General features: G+C 38.5%; 2 protein-coding genes across 2 annotated transcripts in view; one reads left to right on the top strand and one right to left on the bottom strand.

Moving 5' to 3' along the window:
• Nucleotides 1–18257, top strand: part of LOC141431487 (intermembrane lipid transfer protein Vps13-like) — a 35334-nt gene extending 17077 nt beyond the window's left edge. Inside the window, 14 exon segments of the mRNA XM_074092676.1 lie at nt 6758–6904; nt 8529–8677; nt 8881–9012; nt 9700–9915; nt 12753–12918; nt 13339–13417; nt 13420–13560; nt 14147–14322; nt 14813–14932; nt 15700–15809; nt 16686–16881; nt 17851–18000; nt 18161–18181; nt 18183–18257. Of these exon segments, the coding sequence (XP_073948777.1) occupies nt 6758–6904; nt 8529–8677; nt 8881–9012; nt 9700–9915; nt 12753–12918; nt 13339–13417; nt 13420–13560; nt 14147–14322; nt 14813–14932; nt 15700–15809; nt 16686–16881; nt 17851–18000; nt 18161–18181; nt 18183–18257 (1878 nt within the window).
• On the bottom strand, nt 109–6231 carry LOC141431145 (uncharacterized). Its single transcript, XM_074092179.1, has one exon. It carries the CDS (start codon nt 5807–5809, stop codon nt 614–616), a length of 5196 nt encoding a protein of 1731 aa, XP_073948280.1. The 5' UTR covers nt 5810–6231; the 3' UTR covers nt 109–613.
• Nucleotides 18258–18482: the final 225 nt, after the last annotated feature.

Raw genomic sequence — 18482 nt, 5'->3', positions numbered from 1 at the left:
TGTTATTTGTAAAGGTAGCTTACAAATTGTTTCTCTATTCGATAACAGGCATTGTGATTTTTTTATTTATAAAACATATACAAAATAGTCAAATACCTTATTGTTGATTGTAATAGGGTTGATTTTGATCTTTGCAGTGGTTTTAGTTAAATAAAATGTGTTGCTTGGACTACGATTTATTGCAGACTGACTTGTGTTTCAATCAATACGTAATGGATATAACATGCATATGTGCGTAAGTAAACACATTAATAAACTTAAGTAAAACGGCTTTAACATACCGCCCACCAAAAGGATATTAATTATCCTTTTACTGAAATATTTTATATAATCAAAATATCATGCAATAATTTTATCATTATAGTAAGGTACTCGTACTATTGGAAATTATTCTTAACCAAGTTTGTATACATATCAAATTTGGAAAGAAATAGATAATTTATATAATTAGATTATTAATTATAATTTATATAATTATTAATTAATTAAATTTGTATTAATGAAATGAACTTTAAATTAATATCGGTTTTTAACAACATCATGATAGCCGCAGATACAAGAAAATTAATTTATATTGAGTAATACTTAATTTAAAGCAAGGTTATCATTCGAATTATTCTGCCTTGTCGTCAATAGGAAAATAACAAAGCTTGCTAACGGAACGTTTCACAACCTGCTCTCCGCTCTTCACGCTGTACACTCTGGTTAAGCCGTCCGAGCCAGGATGTTTTTCCATTATACGACCCATCAACCATTTTCCTGGTGGTAAGTTTTCATTTTTAATCAGGACTATTTGGCCAATGTCAAATTCAGACTCTTGTTTTGTCCATTTCGTTCTCTGTTGAAGTCTACATAGGTATTCTTGTTGCCATTTGTGCCAAAAGTCGTTTAACAATTTTTGCAGGTGTTGCCAACGTGACAAATTACTGATTTTAGCAGTTGAAAAGGTAGGTGATGGTATGGTTATCGGCGCTTCGCCTATCAGAAAATGTCCTGGGGTTAAAGAGTCAATATTTTCGTCTTCATCTATGGGGTTATATGGCCGTGAATTTAGGCAGGCCTCTACTTGGCAAAGTAAAGTGGTCATTTCTTCGAATGTCAGATATGAATTTAAGATTCGTTTTAGATGAAATTTCATCGACTTAACTCCACTTTCCCACAATCCGCCAAAATTTGGGCTGTAAACTGGGACATAATGCCACTGAGTGCCATCTTGTGATAACTTGTCTGCTATTTCTACGTCAAAGTCTAATTTAGCTTCGTTAAATGCTTCTGCTAAGGCCTTACTCGCTCCAATGAAGTTTCTTCCTTGGTCACTCCATAGATTGGCACACCTTCCTCGACGAGAAACAAATCGCCTAAAAGCTCCAATGAAAGCTTCAGAGGTCAAGTCTCCAACCAATTCTAAATGTATGGCTTTTGTGACCATACATATGAAAATAGCTATGTATGATTTTGTCGTTCTTATGCCTCTGCCCTTTGACATTAGTGTCTGGTATGGCCCTGCAAAGTCCACCCCACTATTCAGAAATGGGCGTGCTGGCGTAACTCGCTGCTTAGGCAGATCTCCCATTAATTGCTTTTTCACAGTAGCGTTTTGTCGTGCACATATCAAACATTTGCTGATATATAATCTGACGCTTCGCTTCATATTTAGGATCCAGTATTTAGTCCTCAGATAACACATCATCAACTGCTGTCCTCCATGAAGTGTCTTCTGATGTGCGTCAGCTACAAGTAAGAAGGTAAGTCGATTTTTATTGTCGAGAATTATGGGATTTTTACTGTCTTCACTTAAAGTAGTATGTTTAAGACGACCGCCCACCCTGAGTATTTTTTCATCATCAAGGTAGGGATTTAATGACTTCAATTTGCTATCGTGTCTTACTTGTTTGTTTGTCTGTAGTCTGTGAATCTCTTCGTTAAATATCTGTCCTTGAATTAACCTTATGCAAATCTTCAGTGAAATGTCTAGCTCTTCTGTTGTAAGTATCGTCCTTGTGGTAATGTTCTTGTATTTTAAGAATCGTTTACAGTGAGAAATTGACTTTAAAAGTTGAGTTAGATCGTCAAAGTCCTCAAAATGATTGGTAATTGAGAAGTTGTCATCCTCTTGTGTTACCTTTAGGTTGGATTGTATGGTGCGTTTCATTTCAAGCTCTGTTGTGACATCTGGTTTGTGAAATGGAATTTCTTGTGTTCTTAGCCATTCTGGGCCACTCCACCATAATTCATGCGATATAAGCTCTGATAATGGCGTGCCTCGCGAAGCAACGTCAGCTGGATTAGATTGCGATCTTACATGATACCACTTGTCACCAGTATCATCCAAAATGGCCACTACACGATTTCTCACGAAAGTTTGCCAACGATTTGGGTCTCCCTTTAACCATGACAGAACAATTGTAGAGTCAGTCCATGCGAAGACTTGCCTTTCTGGAATTCTCATTGCGTTTCTGATCTGTTTCAGCAATTTTGCCAGCAGTGCAGCTCCACACAGCTCTAAACGTGGTAATGACAAAGGTTTGACAGGAGCCACACGAGCTTTAGCCGCTATGATACTCGTTTTAATTTCTCTTTCTTCCGTTTCAACTCTTAAGTATGCCACGGCTGCGTAAGCATTTGTAGAGGCGTCACAAAATCCATGTACTGTTGTTTTATTCAATCTCAGTTTATTAGTATGTACCCATCTAGGTATACTTATATTATTTAAGTGTGTAAGATTATTTCGTATGTCTAACCATTTTTCTTTGATTTCAGGATCTACCTCTTCATCCCAGCTGGATCGGTGTAACCAAAGTTTCTGGATCAGCATTTTGGCTTGAATTATACTTGGAGCCAACCATCCCAAAGGGTCAAACAATTTCAGCGTTTCAGCCAGTATAATCCGTTTTGTAATGGATTCTGGTGCCTGGGGCAGCTGGATTCGATACTGGAAGTCGTCTTCGCCCATGTTCCAAGATATACCCAGTGCACGGACAGTTCCGTCTAGTTCAATGGCCATGTTCACATTACTGTTTCTTTCATCACTTGAAAATTGTTTCAAAAAGTCGGTGCTATTAGAAGACCATTTTTGTAGGTCAAACCCTCCCTTTTTAAGAATGTCAGCAATGGTTTTCGCAACGTCTACTGCTTCTTCGAGACTATCTTGGCCCGACATGAGGTCGTCCATGTAGAAGTCTTCCTTGATTGTCTTGGTAGCTTCAGGATGATGTCTGCCTTCATCATCAGAAACTCGTTGCAGAGTTTTTACAGCTAAATATGGTGCCGATGCTGTGCCAAATGTAACACGAAGTAGGCGATACTCTTGAATAGGGTCTTTTGTATTGTTACGCCAAAGTAAGCGCTGTAAATCTGAGTCTTGTTTGGTAACCAAGATTTGGCGATACATTTTCTGTATATCTGCTACGAAGCAGATTTTCTTCATGCGCCATCTCATGATTATGTTCCTCATGTCATCTTGAAGCTGTGGACCCACCAGTAACTCATTATTTAATGAAACATTGTTTATGCCCTTTGACGAAGCATCAAAGACTGCTCTCACCTTAGTCGTATCTTTGTCGTTTCTAATCACGGCATGATGTGGTAGATATACCGATGGATTGCCTTTCTCACTCTCGGGAACTTCTTCCATGTGCCCCAGGGTGGAATATTCTTCTATAACCTTGGTGTATTCTGTCTTAAATTCTTTGTCTTTTTCAAATTTTCGTTCTAATTGCTTGAATCTCCTCAGTGCTATGTCTTTAGTTTCTCCTTTGGTTGATTTAAGGTTATCTGTCTTCGTTGGTAATTTAACTATGTATCGTCCTTCCTTTGTTCTGGTCGTCGTGTTTGCATAAATGTTTTCGCAAAGCTTCTCTTCAGCTGTAAGTTCTGGCTTCTCTGCAGATTCCAGTTCCCACATGTTCTTTACCAGAAGATCCAAGTCGAGGTTGTGATGCATAACAACAATATTGTTTTCTGAAGAATTGTCAATGATGTCTCCGAACAGAATCCATCCAAGGCTTGTATTTTGTGCACAGGGAGAGCCTGGAGGACCTTTGATTATGTTATTCTTCAGAATGTGTGCATAAATGTCGACGCCTAGAAGCATGTCTACTCGACCTGGTTGATAGTAGCTCGGGTCTGCCAGATCGAGGCCAGTGAGGTGCTGCCAAGCGTTGGGTCTGGTTGTAATAGTTCTCGATGGGAGTTCAGTGGTCAACCGCGTGGCTAACACATATGCCTCTATTTGCAAGCTGAAATCAGTCTCACATCTTGATAGAAGCTCACATTGTACCACGCTGTTGATAGTGGTTCTCGTTGATCCTACTCCCGTGACGGAGCCTCTTGTAGGTTTTTTCTTTAGTTGCATTAACTGTACGGCCCTTTCCGTAATGAAACTCGCCTGCGAACCTTGGTCGATTAAAGCCCGCAGTGTGATCACTTGCCCCATCTCGTCTCTTACAGGAACAAGCGCTGTGGCCAGTAAAACAGTTGATTTTTTGGTCGTGAAGTGAGTCGCAATAGCAATATTATCAATTTCATGTTGCTCTTCTTCATCGTCGCTTTCCTCCAATTGGCTTAAATGTGTCTTCGGGTTCTCATTCTTCGTGTGGTGTAACAAGGAGTGATGACGCTTATGACATACTTGGCAAGATGTTGGTAAGCGGCACTTAAATACAGTGTGCCCACTCAGTAGACAATTGTAGCATAAGTTGTTATTTTTCACGTAGTCAACTCTTTCAGTTACATCCATACTTGCAAAACTCTTGCAGTGGCTCAGCGTGTGACTTTCGTTACACTTGATACATGTCTTATTTGGAGGTGGTTGTTCTGTCGTGTGAAAGCTTTTTTGAACACGTGAAGCAGCGGCTGAGTTTGAATTTATATAGTTACTTTTCTGGGTAGGTTGTCTTGCACTTGACGTGGCGGCTGGAGTTGTGCTATTTATAAATTCCAAGGTACGAAATTTTGTTTCAAGAAAACCTTTTAACTCTGACCACTTTGGGAGGTTGTCAGTTGAGCTCTTGAAAGAATATTCTTCCCAGTCCTTGTGAGTATCAGCATCAAGTTTCATAACAATTAAGTGCACTATAATCGGATCCCAGGAGTCGACGGGCACTGCAAGATTGGTAAGACTGTTCAAACACTCTGTAGTTGTGTCTAATAGTGACTTAATTTGACTAGCACATTGTGCGTAGTTCCTTTTTTGTGAAAATAATCTTTTCAGAACAGCGTTGACAATCATTCTTTTATTTCCGTAACGATTTTTCAAAGTCTTCCACGCTTCTTCATAATTTTTGTTCGTTACTTGTATGTTTTTTAATAATGAATATGCTTCACCACTGACACTATTTTTTAAAAAATGTAGCTTCATAACATCGGTTAATGTTTTATTGTTGTGAATGAGTGACTCGAATAAGTCTTGAAACGTAGGCCAGTCTTCATAGTTGCCACTGAATACCGGTGGTTGGATGCGCGGTAATTTCACTTGGTCTTCAACTGTTGTTGGTTGTGTACAGTGTCCACCCATTAACATGTCCTTTAAATCTCCGGTCATGCACAAGTATAAGTCTTCATATATATAGTATTCTTCATTCACTAAATAAGGTATATCCATACGTTGTTCCTTCGGTACACACTTAAGAAGATCTTGATGAGCATTAAGAAATGTTGTCCAATAATTTTCTATGCATTTTAAACGGGACTCAACATAACCTTTAGTTAATCTTACTTTTGGGCATTTTCGTAAATTATTTTGCGTTTTTTGTAGCAAAGTTGCGGTATCTTGTAGCACGTTCACCAACTGTTCCACAGTTAAAACCATTTTGTGGCACTCCAGTTCAAAACAACACCTTATTTAAATGTCAATGTTCACACGTTAAAGTTGAATTGTTGTATTATAATTCTTCACACAATAATAACATAATAACTTGTTGACGAGTTGCACTGCATAGATCGCAAAATGTTCACTATAAAAAAACAGTTCGCCGGGAGATTGGAATGCGGCTGCCTTTTGTTCTCGAACCTCGGCGAGCTCGGAGCTTCTTCGATGTTATCCGTTTCGATATGGACCATATGTTGATTGTAATAGGGTTGATTTTGATCTTTGCAGTGGTTTTAGTTAAATAAAATGTGTTGCTTGGACTACGATTTATTGCAGACTGACTTGTGTTTCAATCAATACGTAATGGATATAACATGCATATGTGCGTAAGTAAACACATTAATAAACTTAAGTAAAACGGCTTTAACAGTGTAGTTTTAATTTATAAAACATACACAAAATAGTCAAATACCGTATTACGATTCCAAAACCCATTAGTTCTTGTTTCCGATCTCGTCGATATAGTCCAAGCACAGCTCTTTATTCCTTTGCCATTTGACTGATCTGGAGTCTTCTTATGAAATATACTGCAAATGTTATCAATCACCGGCAGTACAAACTTGTTGTGGTAGTAATTTAGGATCATTGCGCATATATCAGGAAACATTATAAAATAAAATAAATGTGCCATAGACAAAGAATAAATGACGCTTAATTTTCACATGAATAATAATATAAGGCTCCTAAAACCAATAACTGTTTGGCTAGCCTAGCTGCCGCGACTGGAGTTAACGTTTACACCCTTTTCATCGGTTGAATGGAATTTGCATTACTCGCGCGACGAAATACCAAACGAGGGTACGTTTTCAACGACAACTTCTCATAATGTTGGTTTCCATGAGTCAGGCTTTGATCACAATCAGAATAATATAACATTGCTGTTTGCAGGTAGAGAAGAACTCTAGCGCTCCGTTGTGGCCCATCGTGGAGAAGGAAGAGAAATTGCTCCTGCTGCGAGTGCTCGGGTCCTCCGATGTTTCCGCGCCGTTTCTTTACACGGAACAGCATACCAGTTGCTTGAAACTGGCGAACACGGTAAGTACATAGTACATGGTACAATCACCATTAGATATATCGAACTGTATAGTAATAGGGGTCCTTAAAACACGAGTGTGATTTCATGAAACGAGGCGTAGCCGAGTTTCATAAAGGGTCACATGAGTGTTTTAAGGCCTAATTACATACATTTGCATACAATATTTTATCTTCTCTCACACATTGAGATTGAATCTGCTAAATAAAAGATCAAAGTTAGAAAAGAAAGAAATAGTTTATTGTATTTTCATATACTTCCACGTCCCGAAACTGCACATTGTAGAGTTGCTGTCTCCGACAGGCACCCATGATACCGGAAATAAGTAAGTGCAATCTGGAACAAATTAAGTTAAAAATTAAGAATATAAATGCAAACCCAAGAACAACAAACTCTAAAAGACTTTCACTTTTATATAACTAAAAAATCTTATATTTATACGTACATACCTTCGTTAAAAGATGTGCGCGTCCAGGAGCTTCATTCATAAATTTATTCAATTGTTCAGGTGAAAACGTCTTGGCTTTTTTTCCCTTTAAATCCTTGCGATTTTCTTTTCAAAAACGCTACTAGTTTTGAATATTTTGATATATCGACTTCGTTATATATGCTTGATGTACTGTTTAGCATTAAATATTTAGACCACAATGAGGAACACTTAAACTTGTCAGACAATTCCTTAAAATAGGCCAATAGCACGTTTTCCGAAAACGAAGTAGCCTTTTTTTGCATTTTCCATGCCATAAAATCTTGATAGCATTTATCGTATAATTTTCTGGACTTTGCTGGTAATAAAATTATGAGTCATTTCCTTCGCCGCATCTAAAATATCGGGCGGAGTCAAATGTTCTTCGCATTCACTGATATCAGACATTTTTAAGTAAGAACAAAGTTTTCCCACGAAACTTCGTACAACAAAACGACACGTATGGAATGAAATGGCGCTAAAACCCAGTACATCACCGCGCATGTACGCGCATGCACTAAAGCGGGCACTGCCACAGACAAGTGAAAATTGGAATCAAAACTTTTCGATATAAACTTTTTGGATTTATTTTGTTAGAAGAAAAGTGTAATAATATCTTTTTTTTTAATATTTCGGTATTGTGTTTAAAAAGTATGTCAATATAAACTCGTTTTGAATTTTATAATTCGTATTTTACGATATGAGAGTAGATAAAATAATTAGTTGCCCGCGACTCTGTCCGCGTAGAATTCGTTCATCACTATCCCGCGGGAACTATGCCATTTTCCTGGATAAAAACTAACCGGGGCTCAAATTATCTGTATACTGAATTTTTTATGTGAACATTTTTAGATGTGAAGAGGTAACAAACAAACAAACAGAGATTTACAAACTTTCGCATTTATATTATTAGTGGGAAGTGGGATGGTTGCAACTAATAACTAATTTGGACTTTCGATCTATGTAGTATCGAATGAATGAAGGGGCTTATTGTGAGAAACTCATTTTTTATTTAAAATAATTTTATGATAGTTTAAAAAAAATAAGTTTAGACCTCTCCGCTTTATGTTCCCGGTGTTTAATTTGGTTTTATTTTAAAGCTATTGTGAAGAGGAAGAGGGTGAGGTGTGTGTGTTAGTTAATATTTCGTATTGTATCAGTATGGCGGTCTGTACGTGGAAGTGCAACTCAGCGAAGGCGGCACCTACATAACCGTGCGGCAGTACCGCGACGGCCACGCGCCCGCACTCGTCGTCAACTACTGCCCGTACACTATCACTGTTTACGAGAAAGAAAACATCAATGTCAAGTGAGTTCTTTTCCTTTCATATTTATGTATTTTCGAACTTCTTTCTTTTCGAGCCGCCACCTTTATATATTGTTATTGACAGTTATCGGATTATGTAGTTAACAAAAAGTACATCCAGCAAAAAAGTTTGTTTCAATTTTTTTTTTGCAAAATCTAATTCAGGTCTCATGTCCATGTGGCTATATTATTTCTGTATGTGCCAGGAAAATCCCAACGATGCACAGAATGCTGTACACGTGGGATAACCCAGCGGGGCCGCGTGTGCTCATCTTTGAGGGGCATAAGAAGAAAGAAATCGAAAACGACTTGCGGCAAGACGGTATGGGTGAATTCATGTAAGTATAGAGTTCTACTACTTTCTACTACTAATGCTAGCTACGTATTGTCACAGACGTCATTGCAACGTGTTCTTAAAATTTACTCATATCAGTCAATCGCAAAGTTTACGCTAAATAAAAGTGTCATATTCTCAAATTTTTCATCATCACGGACCTATGTTCATCTCACTGCACAGGCAGCAGGCACAGCACCAGTCTCCTATGAAAATGAGAGGGCTTGAGCTGTAGTTCCCACGCGGGCTTTGTGCGGTTAGGGAACTCTACGCACCCCGTCTTAGTTTTAGCTTAGTTTAAGTCATTTTGTGCTTTTAAAATATGGGTGTCACACCTGCAAATAAAACTTTATTATTATTATTATTAAACTGCTTTGCAGAAGTGAGTATGCGAGTTTCCTCATCGATGTTTTCCTCCACGAAAAAACTTCCGATTCAAATATACATCCGAAGAGGTGCGTGCCTGGGTTTGCATCTACGATCTTCTACTGCTTATTCTCTACTAGCTGTTGCCTGCGCCTGCGTCTGCTAAGAATAATGTCTACGTCTGCGGGAACAATGAAATTTTCCGGGATAAAACATATTCTATGTGTTAATCCACGTTATAAATTACATTTGTAATATTAGTAGGTATGGGGGATTCACGCCTTTTTTCAGTGAGACAGCATCAAACTTTCAAACTTTGTTTCAGGATTGACGAAACCCACAGCATATACTGGGTATCCTTCCTAGACGGCTTACAAAGGGTGATTCTGTTCACGGACGATCCGATACTGGCGAGTGGCGCGTACACTATAGGCGAGGCTGAGCTGGTGGACACAGAGCTTGTTGTCTCTATACAGGGCATGGGGCTGTCTCTGGTCAACGACCCCGAACATTTGGAGCTCGTCTACATAAGCATATCTAGGTAAGTATTCGTATATCAGTGGGGATGGACTTGACTGTATTGCACCAGCCTGGAAAATAAGAGTTAGGTATTTGCAAAATGGTAATAATTTAACTTGATATTATTATGAAAATAGATGTTAATGTTGGCACTCAAGGGCGGTAGTGATCACTTCCCATCAGATGCATGCTCGTTTGCCTCCCTCTCATTAAAAAAAACTCACGTATTAACAGTCGAGATATGTTTTGAATCAATCCGTAGTTTTTCTCAATGCTCGATGAAAAGCCGACCGTGAACTACCAAGTTAAAGCTCGCCTTGGGAAAGAACGGATTGATTCGAAACATAATGAGGCACATCTCGACTGTTAATACGTGAGTGCCCCGTGTTTATAAACTACTAGCTTTTACCCGCGGCTTCGCACGCGTAAACTATTCGGTGTGGTAGCTGCAATTGAAATTTTCGGGATTTTACGAAATTCCCCTGGAAATTTCCAATATTTATATCGTGGTCTTCATTGAGGTTGTGTTGTGAATAACTGTACAAAATTCAAGACTCTAAACCCAGTGCTGAAGTTTCAAAATTTTTCCCTATCCAAATTCAAATGCAAAATTCAAATTCAAATCATTTACTCAGTACTTAAATAGGCCGCAATGGACACTTTTACACGTCATTTTTGAAACTACCAGCGCTTTCGGAAAGACCATCATTGCCAAGAAGAATGCGCCGCAAGAAACTTGGCAGAAAGTCATTTTTTCAAAATAAAATAATAACAAATAAAATACTTAAAAACTACAGTATACCTGAGCACTACCTGTCATCTTGCGTATGAATGTTATTAGCTTATTTATATGTTGTTATGGTATCTATCTACCTATCTATCTGTTTAGATTTGTTGTGTATGTGTATTGTATGTGTTAGTTTTATGTATTCTTGATACAGCTCTAATCTACTGTAAATTGCACCACCTGCTAAAATGTATTCCTTATTTCTGTCCATTGTAAAGGTTGCCTGGAAGAGATCGCTCTGAAGCGATAAGGCCGCCTATTGCTTACCTTAGAAAATCTCTATGTATATACTTGTGTTTTCTGTACTGTTTACTGTATTGGTGTGCAATAAAGAGTTATTGTATTGTATTGTATACAATTAAAGAAAAAAATACGAAATAATAATAATAATAATACAGGGATGTATGGGGTCCCTTAGTTACAAAACTATACCGTGGGAATATCGGGATAAAAAGTAGCGTACTTATGTGTTATTTCAGACATACGGCTACCTACATCCAAATTTCATGCCTCTAAGCCTAGCGGTTGTTATTTCGACATTTTATTCCTAGGTATCCCGTGGTAATATCGGGTCAAAAAGTCGTCTTTGTGTTTTTCTAGACATCCAGCTTCCTACATACCAAATTTCATGACTCTAAGCTCAGCGGTTAATATTTCAAGATTTTATCCCTATCCCGTGGGAATATCGGGGTAAAAATAGATTATGTGTTATTCCAGAAGTCCAGCTACCTACATACCAAATTTCATGGCTCTAAGCCCAGTGGTTGTTATTTCGAGATTTTATCCCTAGGTATTCCGTGAGAATATCGGGTCAAAAAGTCGCTTATGTGTTATTCCAGACGTCTAGCTACCTACATACTAAATTTCATGACTCTAAGCCCAGCGGTTATTATTTCAAGTTTTATCCCTATCCCGTGGGAATATCGGGGTAAAAAATAGCCTATATGTTATTCCAGAGGTCCAGCTACCTACATACTAAATTTCATGGCTCTAAGCCCTGCGGTTGTTATTTCAAGATTTTATCCCTAAGTATCCCGTGGGAATATCGGGTCAAAAGGTCACCTATCTGTTAGTCCAAACGTCCAACTACCTACATATCAAATTTCATGACTCTAAGCCCAGAGGTTGTTATTTCGAGATTTTATCCCTATCCCGTGGGAATACCGGGATAAAAAGTATCCTATGTTTTAATCCAGGTTATAAACTAACTTTTCGCCAAATTTCATCCAAATCCGTCCAGCCGTTTCAGCGTGAAAAAGTAACAAACATACTCACTCACTCACTCACTCACTCACATACTCACTCACTCACAAACTTTCACATTTATAATATTAGTAGGATTAGTAGGATAATAGAATAGAAAACGTTTATTCGCATTTCGCAAATTATATAAACACAAAATAAACAAGTATAAAGTAGGTAATTATTAATGAAAGTATTTGCGAAATCGCGAAACGGTCAAACGGTCGGTGTATCTATTTTAACCTTTAATAATCCATTATAAATAAATATTAAAGGTTAAAATAGATACACATAAAGGTTAAAATAAATATATTAATATAAATTGGAGCATACTACCACATAATCAAAAGCAGCTATCAAATTTATACCTGATAAAGTATACTTTTAAAGCTAGTCGTATTTTCAACAATTACAATGGATATAGTAATAAGGTTAAATTTCCAAAGCAATTTATGTGGTCGGTAAATCGCCTCTACCTTTTTAAGGGTAATAATTATGTCAGTGTATCACGGTAGTGTGTTCTCTGTATAACAGATAAAGCTCAATATGCGCTTATTTTTAGAATTGGGGCCTCAATGGGAGTAATTAAAAAACGAGCCTGATTTTCCGGATTAAAATTGAATACCTAGTTTTTATCAGAGCTACAGTCGAGTTCATAAACTTGTGAGCAATTTGATCAAAAATATCTGAACACGGCACTTTTGTTAACGGCGTAGAAGCGTGTTCAGATATTTTTGATCAAATGTTTGCTAATAAGTTTATGAAAACGACTGTACATCATGGAATTATTGGTTTCTGGTATCTAATACCTGATTACCTCTACACTACAGTTCTGGGATAATATGGGAGCAGTGCAAAATCGGCGCGCGGCGGTATAAGAAGATCGAAGGGGCCAAACTCATCCAGTACGAGGAAACTTACCAGCGCTACATACTGGACAAGAGCGTTAGCGAAGCACCCGTGTCGCCGCGATGCATGATTGACGACAACATTGAGGTCGGTATCAATATAACAGCAACAAAATAACTTACTATTAAAAATAAAAAACAATTGTACGTATTAATTTTTAAACGAATTAATGTTTATTAAAGGTTTTTTAAAGAAAATAAAACTCTCTCACGAATAATTATTGGAGTAGACACATTAACTTTTATATTAAGAAGAGTTCTATCAGACCACATTTTTAATTTTCATTGAATTTTTATGGAATAATCAAATAAAAAAAACTAACAAAAATGCAACGTTGCCAGCTCAGCAGGTATAAACGCTCTTAAGGAACAGAAACAATAAAGAAAATATTTAATTAGGCTCTAATCTAAACGAAACAAACATAACCCATAACTGAGATAAATTCTCTATGAAAACTAGAACATAAAAATTATAATTTTAATAAGGCAATTTTATCTCTGTGTTAAGGTGGACTTCGAAGAAATGCGTGTCCTCAAGCCATCCCCGCGCCTCCTGCGGCGCACCCTGGAGCCCGGGCTGTGGGCGTCGCTCGCCTGACGGCGCACTCGCGGCGCCTCCACGCGCGACTGCACCGGCTGCAGATTGACCAGCAACTGCCGCTGCCGACCTTCCCTGTTGCGCTGGCGCCGGTGCCCCCGCCGCGGTCTATCGCCAACCAGGATGCCATTGGTGAGTTGAACGAGGGATCCTGGCCCTTTACTACGTGCGAAATTCCAACTTCGTATCTTGCTGTTCCGCTGACGCTAATATTATTTATAACGAGAGTGAAAGGGGCAATAATACGATACGAACTTCGATTTTCGAATTTCGTAGTAGTCGCTCTGGCTTTTCGCAGGAAATATTTTTTGCAAATGATTAATTTCCCAACGGTTTCATATGGACGATTCGAGGACGAAAAATAAGAGAATATATATAGACTGTATTGACAGGGTAGCTTCAAATTCTTCCGGAATATGTTATCTTTATGTATTGTAGCCGTGCTTATAGGGAAAGTTGTTGAAAAAAGAGTCGTGACTTTGTATTGGCGTATGTAAGCGATTTAAGTTGCGGGTGGGTTGTTCGGGAGCCCCGTGATTCAGTTGATTAGCAATTACTTTGCTCATCCGCGATCTTGCGATAGTTACGTCTATCTATGAAACAAATGAATTTGTAAAGTCGTGGGTGAGAAAATGAATTGTTCATATACTTGGTTCATTGATAACCTAAGTAACGATTGATTCGACAAATTTTTCATTTAACTGATACACTCCCTTAGGTATGAAGCCGTTCATCGAAGTTTCGATCGTGGAGCGCATAATGGAGCACAGCAAAGTGCGCCAGTACAAGTACTATAAGGTGCTGATACAAGAGTTCCACGTCAAACTGGACATGGGGCTTATCAATGCCCTCATGGGCATGTTCCCGCAGAAATTGCTCAATGAACAGGAGGCGGTGAGTAACAAAGCTTTCGTAGAAAATTTTAGGCTGTGGATCGATGTTAATAATAGTTATAATATCTTGGGACAAATTACATTAATTGTCCTAGCCCCAAACTAAGCAAAGCTTCTACTATGTAATATAGATAATAACTGAATCGTGATCCACCGTAGAATATTTTCAGAAATTATTTAATGTTTTGTTATTGATTGTTTGGGTCAATCAACTTTTTCTTGTCACTCGTTGCTATTTAGTTACGGTCTCCTGAGTCACTCTTTAAACCGTAAGTTTATAGGATTAAAATATGCCAAACATACATTTTTGTGGTAGTTTTAAGCCCTTTTTATGATTGGTCATCTAATAAGCATTTTAGTATAATGTGACACAATATTTCTTCTAACAAACTGTACTACTTTTGTCCCCTCGCTGACGGGACAGAATAACAACAAGAAATAGTTGATCCACCCATTTATATGGTCCTGAATGATTAAAATTATTATTGCAGCTGGAAGCGTTCCAATTGGACCTCGAAAACGCCAGGCAACCTCTGGAAGCGTTGGCGGCGATTGGAGTAGCATCTGATACTAAAAACTTCTATGACAATTTACATTTATCACCACTCAAGGTAAGTAAACTTTCATTCACATAAGCAAACTGTTTTTTACTATAAACTATTTAAGGAATATCGTTTTTATTATCCTATTAAAAACAATCGCGAAATTTTTGTGTTTTAGAATCTATTTTTATTTTTTAAATTTTTCAGAGATCACGCTATAATAAGGTACTATTAAATCCCAGAATCTCAATAGTTTAGCCTGACATTTTGTACAAGTGTCATTATCGCAACGTCAAAAGGAGACCACGACGTTATTCTTTGCAATTCCCACTGGAATTTTGTGAAATCCCAGAATCTAGTTTAACTGCTTGATTTAATCCTTCACGCGGATTAAGTTGCGGATAATATTAAGTGTTAAATATTGTTTTAAAATAATATCTTTATTTAGTTTAGGCTAAATTATTTTTAATTACAACAAAACTATGACCGAGTCAAATAACTCGCCCCTCCCCATTCCCGCCACAAAGGTGCCCATAACGCTCGCGGCATTTCCACGTTGGATAGCTATGGACAGCCCTTGCACCAGAAATGACTCGGAGCGAGGGACCTCCCCTTTTTGCCTTTTTGGGCCTGCTAAACTATATTAACAATATTAACTATTCAGCACCATGCTGTAGAACTCTAAAGGTTATGTTAGGTTATAAAACAGTTGGGAAACGAAATATTTGATAAAAATATTTCCGGCGAAACATTTGAGAACCTTTTCATTTCCATAGAAAGTTGTATTAAACTGTATTCTTTATTTATTTAACTTTTCATACTTGGTTTTTGTTTAGGTCCATGTGTCATTTTCGCTGGGCGGAACGACGCAGCTGCCTACGTTTGTTGGCACTGTCTTGCAGAGCATTGGGGTGACCTTGACTGATATGAACGACGTTGTTTTCAAGTAAGTCATGGTCATGTGTCCTTGAGTATCTCCGTTTGATTTCGGCAAGGCTGAAAATCTGGCAAAAGGAGTAGGTACTAATGTATGATTGAATTTAAAATGACAATTATTTGGTTTGGTTATGATAAATGCTACATGCTGTTCGTGTCAATGACAAGACAATAGATTCACTATAGTTTTAATTTCGACGTAATATCAACCATAACATCTAGTGAAAGTGTAATAAATATCCCACTAATATTATAGAATGCGAAAGTTTGTAAGTGTGTAAATCAAAAATATCTGAACACGACTTTAACGGCGTAGAAGCGTGTTCAGATATTTTTGATCAAGTGTTTGCTCACAAGTTTATGAACTCGACTATACAAAAGAAAAGAAACAAAATACAATCTGTAAGTTTGTTTGTTACCTTATCAATTCCAAACCGCTGAACCAATTTAGATGAAATTCGGTATACAGATAGATTGAGTCCTGGAGAAGGACATAGGATATTTTATTCCGGAAAAATGCATAGTTCCTGCGGGATAGCGATAAACGAATTCTACGCGGACGGAGTCGCGGGCAACAGCTAGTCCGAAATAAAATGTACTTTTTCATAGAATAATACATTACTGCTAATAGCTATTCTAAATAAGACATCACTCGGTCCTCCGCAAGAAGGCATTATTTGCCAAGACGACTCTAAGCACTGCTTCATCATTTTTGGTATTGATCGAACTTGCAATTTATATTATGATTGGTTACCTATTTGGAGTCTCTGTTGATACCGGTTTAGATCTAGATGTGCGATGTGTAAATAAATGTTTCTTCATGGTTTCTCTCTTTGTTCTCGTGACTTATGACTTTATCAGCCTTGACATAATGATTCCTTTCCAGATTATCTTACTACGAGAGAAACTACGAGTTCTTATCGCAGAAGGAGCTGATATCTCAAGTGCAGAGCCACTATACGGGGCAGGCTCTGAAGCAGTTGTATGTGCTAGTACTTGGGTTGGACGTCATCGGCAACCCTTACGGGCTCGTCATCGGGCTCAAGAAGGGCGTTGAAGACTTGTTCTATGAGCCTTTCCAGGTCAGTCGGATCACACTAACAACACACTGCATCGGTTCTTAACCTTTTTGGCTGGCCACCCAAACTGTAAATATATAGTCCGCGACCCTAAAATACCCCTAAAATTGGCATCAAAGTAAAATATTAAAAAAGAAGAACAAATATTTTTTACGACTTGATTTAATCAGAGAATACCCGCTATCCATCCCAATACCACCTGCGAGCCATCCCAATACCACCCGCGATCCAAATTTGGGTCACGACCCGAGGTTAAAAAACGCTGCCATAGTGTATAGGTAAAAAACTTAAGAAGATGACCTGTATGATGATGATGTTGATGTATGTAGTAGTAACGTGTCCGTATAGATAAGTCGACGTTCTATATTCGAAAAATGACTTAAGTCCCATATCAATTCTGTGCACTACTACATACAACAGCTCATCTTAAGTTTTTTGCCTATAACAGTTTCTAATAATGGGCACACTCCTTTATCGGCGCTAGCTGCCTACGGCTACGTTACATCGGCCGAGTCCTGGTACGCAATCAAAGTCGCACTTGAAATTGCAACTTAGCACAAGAAGACCGCATCGACCTTAACTAGCCAGTCGAGTAAAGTACCTCACTAGTTGTTATTATTACGCTATCCTAACATCGTTGTCTCCGGCATATAAACGCTCTATGGCTAGGCAGTGGCCAAATCACAATCAGAGGGCGTAGATCTTAGTTTCTTGTAGTAGTCCGGATGGGGAAAAAAAACCAAGGTGCGAGTCCGGGGTCGAATCCACGATATACATTGTGGTGTAGAGACACACTTCCATCCAAAACATATATATAATCATGTGTCAATTAGCGTAAAACTTCAGTAATACATCATACATATATTACACGAGCCGGATGTTTCCCGAATGAACTCCCATCCTTATAATATAACATAGTAGTAGATGTTTGCAGCATAGGGACGGAAGTTCTAATATTTTCCTTTTTTACAGGGTGCTATCCAAGGTCCAGGCGAGTTCGCGGAAGGACTATTCCTGGGTGTGCGGTCACTGGTGGGGCACACAGTGGGCGGCGCGGCGGGCGCTATGTCGCGCATCACCGGAGCCATGGGACACGGGCTGGCCGCGCTGTCGCTCGACAAGGTCAGGAGCCATTGGTGGGGCACACACATGTTTCCGATCTATCCGCTGTCGTTATTCATGAAGCGAAGATAGTGTCGCGGAATCTAGCACGGTGATTTAGTTCACGGTGGTTTTCTGGTTCAAATAATTGTATTAATTTTATTGTTTTCTTTCCGTGCAGGATTATCAACGCCGTCGGCGGGGACAACATTAACAAGCCGCCAGCGAATCTACAGGAAGGGCTTGCAAGAAGCGGAAAGGGTCTTGTGATGGTATGACATAACATTTTCAACAATACAAGAAAAACTATTTTTAGTAACTAAAATAATTTCCTTGCTTACCCGCGACCTTACGATAGCTAAGCTTATGCAAAATATGCGTGTTCATGCATGTTCGGTGTACGAAGCTTCGTTTTAAAAATATACTACTATCTGTTTTATCTTCACTACAGGGCGTATTCGACGGCGTAACAGCGTGTTTACGAGCCGATAGAGGGCGCGCGC

The sequence above is a fragment of the Choristoneura fumiferana genome, chromosome 9 (genome assembly GCF_025370935.1).
Source record: "Choristoneura fumiferana chromosome 9, NRCan_CFum_1, whole genome shotgun sequence".
Lineage (NCBI taxonomy): Eukaryota > Metazoa > Arthropoda > Insecta > Lepidoptera > Tortricidae > Choristoneura > Choristoneura fumiferana.
This window is presented reverse-complemented; position numbering and strand designations above follow the sequence as displayed.